Source organism: Triplophysa dalaica, chromosome 18 (genome assembly GCF_015846415.1).
Source record: "Triplophysa dalaica isolate WHDGS20190420 chromosome 18, ASM1584641v1, whole genome shotgun sequence".
NCBI lineage: Eukaryota > Metazoa > Chordata > Actinopteri > Cypriniformes > Nemacheilidae > Triplophysa > Triplophysa dalaica.
Genome location: NC_079559.1, coordinates 14205413 through 14210583, shown reverse-complemented (window position 1 = coordinate 14210583; position 5171 = coordinate 14205413). Strand labels below are relative to the sequence as shown.

Below are 5171 nucleotides of genomic sequence, written 5' to 3'. Positions count from 1 at the left end.
TTCAACCTGACCACCTGCGTTGTGAAATTTTTAGGCCTTATTTAGTGACCCCTTAGTGGTAACATATTTACATGAACCGACTAACGTGGTTACAGAGTTACATAATTTAAAATGCTACATTGACCATTTAAATAATAGTTAAGTCTGGTTCTCTTAAAAGGATTTTGTTTCTGGGTTGATATCTAATTTGCATTATATAACCTTAATGTACTCAGGGATAAGAAATTGCCTCTGAAAGCTTTCATGTGGCTCAGTGGTTAGCATGGCACTACCAATGTCAAGGTCAGAAGTTTCGATCCCAGGCCATTGCACATTGAAACAAATGTTTAATACAATGCAATGTAAGTTGCTTTAGGACTGCCAAATAGATAAATGTAAATGATTTACAACAGGACCCTGTGCTTGCTAAATGTCCATAATGTCCATTTATAATAGTGACATTAAATAATACACCTACTGTTTTCACAATCGGACACAATAAGACACATTAAGTCACACTTTGTGCATTTTTATTTTTTTCTCATTCTAGTAGTACTTGACAATGAAACATCGATGAGAACGTCTTGGAGACTGTTTAAAAAGACATAAGCATTTCTTTACCCTCCACTAAACCGGACGTTTAAAATACATGAGATTAGCAGTTTATACACATACAGCTTCAAAACAAATGCACAAAAACTCTTTGTGACTAGTATTTTCATTAGCAAAGACCTGTACAAATGCAAACTACCAAAGAAATAACATCTAAACTAAAAAATATTAGGCATACCAGTAAAATCTTCCCAGTTGAAGAAATTGTGAATAGTACACATCTAACCATTTGTTGAGTGTAATTTTGTTTAAGTAGAGGATAAAACTGAGCCAATCCTCTCAACCAAAGATTTTCATCTAGTCACAGATCAAATCGAATGCACAAAAGTATGAATATTTATGTATTCTATAAAACTCAATATAATTCTTTTTTAAATAACTGCTGCAATAGCAGAAAAACTAAGATACAGTTTATGCATGCACACAAGAGTAATCATCAAACATGCAAACACAGTGGTTCCAAATAAAATGTCACTACAGATTAAATTAGTAAAATCATACAGTTCTAACAGATTATGTAAAACAGGTTATTATCTAATATCTTAATCCTAATATTGAACAATTTGTCTGTTGTTTCATAATTTATATTTTACTGTATATCATCCTTTTTTGTGAATTAAAAAAAATGAAGTTGGTGTATGATTTTGTTGTAAAATCATGCATACATTTTAAGTGGTTTTTTTTGAGACCACTGTACAGTAGATGTGCAAAAACCTATAAAATATGTTATTCTTAGTAAAAGACAATCCATGTAAACAAATTATTAGGGATGAAGCAATTCACTCAGCTCATGTTGTAATATACGATTCATGATATCGATCTCAGAATACTTTACTTGTCTGTCCTTTTCCTAGATTGGCTTTTTTTCAATAAATACCAACTGGCAGTGAATCGTTACATCCCTACAAATTATACAAGTGTAAATTCTTATCTACCAAAAAACCTAAGATAAAATATCTCCGAAATAAGTCAATGTACATTTTGTATTTACACACTCAAAACATGCATCAAATATTTTGTCAAAATAACGCTATTTTAAAAGCACTGTTTTGGTCTTTATCCAGTAGCAAATGCTTTGGGCTTAAAGAGCAGCAACATATAAGGGTGTTTTATTTGTCCTGAACAAATAGTTGACTGAAACGAGGACAATAGATAAACATTTGGATAAATCACAAAACTGCTCTTTTTTAAGTTAATCCTCAATTCCATAGTCCACTATGGCAGTGGATCTCAAACTTTGGGGCCCGAAGATGGATCTGATGGGCCAACGATTTTGTGGCATTTTATGAAATATAGAAATTCATCATAGATTTTATTCAATCAAACATAAAAAGATAATAAGACCACCAACCAAACAAATTGATGTTCTAGCATTGTATAACTGAATATGTTTTTGGTTTAATAAAAATTCTAAGTTTAAGATTATCTGTCTTTATTTGGGGGGCCGCAAAGCAATGCATTCTACACAAAGGGGGCCTTAAAATAAAAAAGTTTGAGAACCACTGCACTATGGAATGGCACTTTTTAAAATGAGCAAAAAGACACTTTGAAGACGTTTTGACCTTTTCATTCATATTCATAACCAAATAGCTCTCATTTGAGGATGCACATATGAAAATTTCAACATTGGTGCAGAATGCAGATAAATAAAGACAAACAAAGTGAATGACAACACTTGCTGCATTGAAAAACACGGTACCCAACGGTATCACGTTGTTTACACCTATAGACGGCTTCATCAGATGTACACACCTGGCCCGAAGTTAACATCCGGTCTGTGTTTGGTTATAAAATCATTTATATTCATATTTTATTGTATATTAATTGTATTAAATTAATTTAAAACTACTCAACACTTATAGATTTTTCACGGTTGTTTTAACAGAAGTTAAGTTTGGGCCAAATAACATTTGTTAATGTTGTTGACGCTGAAACCGTCTATATTGACACTATCATAATATAAAATCTGATTGGAACCACATAGTGTCCATTCAGTGATGATGCCATTCCTTATTTTAGAGAAATATGATCTGGCACATCTAAAGTGCTTTAACTAGGCAATAAAAGGTGCTGAAGAAGTCTGCATGTTGAAGGCGTCTCCCCTGTGATCCAGCTGGTTCTGCAGCCGTGTGATGTTGGACAGAGCTTCCAGCTCCTTGAACTGCTGGTCCGTTTTGTGACTCACCAGAGAACGGTAGAAATGCACCGCGAAAACAATAAACACCAGACCAAAGGGTACCATGATGGTGGTAGAGGCAATCGCTGCGGCTTCCCCTGGGCTTATACCTGGAGGTTCGGCGGTAACGTTCTTCTCATTAGGGACCGGCTTTTTATTCTTCAGAGGGAGGAACTTCACCCAGCAGAGAAGGACCACCTCTGCGAGAAAGAGAAGGGTACCAATGACGGTGGAGAAAGCCCAGGCCAGCTCGATGTGGAAGTGCATCCGCTCGTGCGGCGATTCTTTGATGGAGTTGAGGTTATGGATGTTGCTCACAGCTTCCAGGTTGGGCAGGATGCACGTGCTGATCATCAGAGCAAAGAGATGGACGGCAACCAGCACTGTTGTACAAGCGCTGAAAGCGATCAGTAAGCCGTCAGGATACACGTGATCTTCCTCCAACTGGACTTCCACCATTGCTACCTAAAATCACATAAACAGTTCTTAAGAGCAGATCACACCTACCGCCATTGATGAAACTAAGTGACAAAATAAAATCACAATAAACACCAAACAGAGGGAAGATTCGGGCCTCAGAAGCTAAAACCTTTGTGTCTGCGACCATCTAGCAACCACAACACACACCCAACTACCAGTTGTTCTCAACTCATGTTAACAGACCACAGATCAGTTTTGATGATCGGCCTGAAAGAGGACCGGCAAGTTATGTGTGGAAAAAGATATACAAATAAGCTTGAGAGTCAACAGCCAGTACAGCAGGCTGGAATGAAACAACTTCACTAAAGTCCAAGTAAGTGTGTGTAACTTAAGGTTTATGAGGTTTAAAGCAGTTTCCTCCTCCCATACATATTTCCTGTGATGTAAAGGACCGCAAAAGTCCCCTTTCTGTCTTAATTTAAACGCAGATCAACGGCTGAAGACATTTCTGTTTTCCAATTTTCACATCATAAGACACATTTACTGAATCCTACGCTCTATCTAAAACTTAAACGAAAACCTATAACTCAATAGTGACATAAAAGTAAACTTTTAGAAAAAACTCACACTCTATTCAATATATATCATTGTACTATATCCATCTTTATTATAGTACTGCAATGTACAATTTTAAGATAGTATGCAACTACAAAAAAACACAGTACAGTGTATTTTTGTAAAGTGAGTTTAGTTTGCAAGAACATTGTGATGGTCTTATAGTGCTTTTTACATGAGGAAAGGGGTTATACAGTTTGTGGTAAAAACCACAAACAAAGCCAGAAATAGCTATTTTTGCAAAGTTTTTAGACTACCTCTGCAATTTATGTGAAGATTTCGTCTTGCATAACACTGTCAAAGGAAGCAGGTTTCCTGTTGAAATGATGGTTTCAACTCATGTATGAGATGTAATGAACGGAAACAAGGCATAGTTACGATACCCTTACAAACTTTCACTGTGATAAGTCCCAAAATAAATACATTTAATATTCGATATCTGCTTTACGCCATTTTGTTTAAAATGTTTTTGTTTTGTCCATATTGTTTTTACATTAAAAATATAGTATGCACGGTTGGTGGAAACTTTGAACACTGTTGTAAACTGTAAGATGCATAACAATACTTTATGCCTAAAATGTAAAATAAATGTCAAAAATCCTTCGTACATTTATTGACTCTCGTGTCATTTTTAATCCTTATTACTTTCTTCTGTAAAACACACACAAAAAATATATTTAGAAAAACGTTGGTAGCCAAATAGCGTCGGCCGCCATTGACTTGCATTGAACACAAAACCAGAAAGGTCTTACAAAATATCTTCTTTTGTGTTACACAAAACTACACATTTTGCATATCTCCAAATACACTCCACTACATCCAGTCTTAAAATTGGTGTGTCAGTTAAAAAAATATCGGTAATACGCAGTCTTGTTGTCCCTCCATGTACAAGGTTTGTAAACACAGCGCTGAATGACAGAATGGTCGGTCTTATTCATGACAGGTGCGTTTGCACATCAAAGTGATTGACATGTCATGCGTCATGTTATAACAAGTGCGAATATAACTTCAAAACGTCGACAGGCTTCCGAGCAATGTACGTTTCTCGTTAAAAAGATCATATAACATGTTGTAAACTTACCATTGCGAAGCCGGAGAGCAGCGCAGAGGTTCGGCTCGTCGCTTTGAGTTTAGCTCGACTCAAGTAAAGTTTTCTCCATGACAGAGCTTGAAGCGAATGCTCGTTCAAACTCATCGCGCTGGTTTCGAAGGTGGTTCAAATGTTTGTAAAATAGCCTAATCTTTAAAACGACGGACGTTTTTGTATCTTATTACCCTGTGTACGTCTCCCAGATCCCTTCAACCCGTTGTGACATTCTCAAACTGAAACATGACTAACTAACCACTAAGATTGCGGTTCGGTAACCCT

The 5171-nt window shown here is 36.1% G+C and overlaps 1 protein-coding gene across 1 annotated transcript; it reads right to left on the bottom strand.

The window, feature by feature from the left end:
• Nucleotides 1–492: 492 nt before the first annotated feature.
• orai1a (ORAI calcium release-activated calcium modulator 1a) lies at nucleotides 493–5171 on the bottom strand. Its single transcript, XM_056730075.1, has 2 exons — nucleotides 4884–5171; nucleotides 493–3232 (listed from the first exon to the last, which is right to left on the bottom strand). The coding sequence occupies exons 1-2, from the start codon at nucleotides 4995–4997 to the stop codon at nucleotides 2645–2647; spliced, it is 702 nt and encodes a 233-aa protein (XP_056586053.1). The 5' UTR covers nucleotides 4998–5171; the 3' UTR covers nucleotides 493–2644.

What these genes read in the sequence shown, in the direction of transcription:
- orai1a (XM_056730075.1), bottom strand. Translation starts at nt 4,997, where the DNA reads ATGAGTTTGAACGAGCATTCGCTTCAAGCTCTGTCATGGAGAAAACTT. An exon ending in TGCTCTCCGGCTTCGCAATG is followed by an intron (nt 3,233 to 4,883) that starts GTAAGTTTACAA and finishes ATGTGATTTTAG; the next exon opens with GTAGCAATGGTGGAAGTCCA.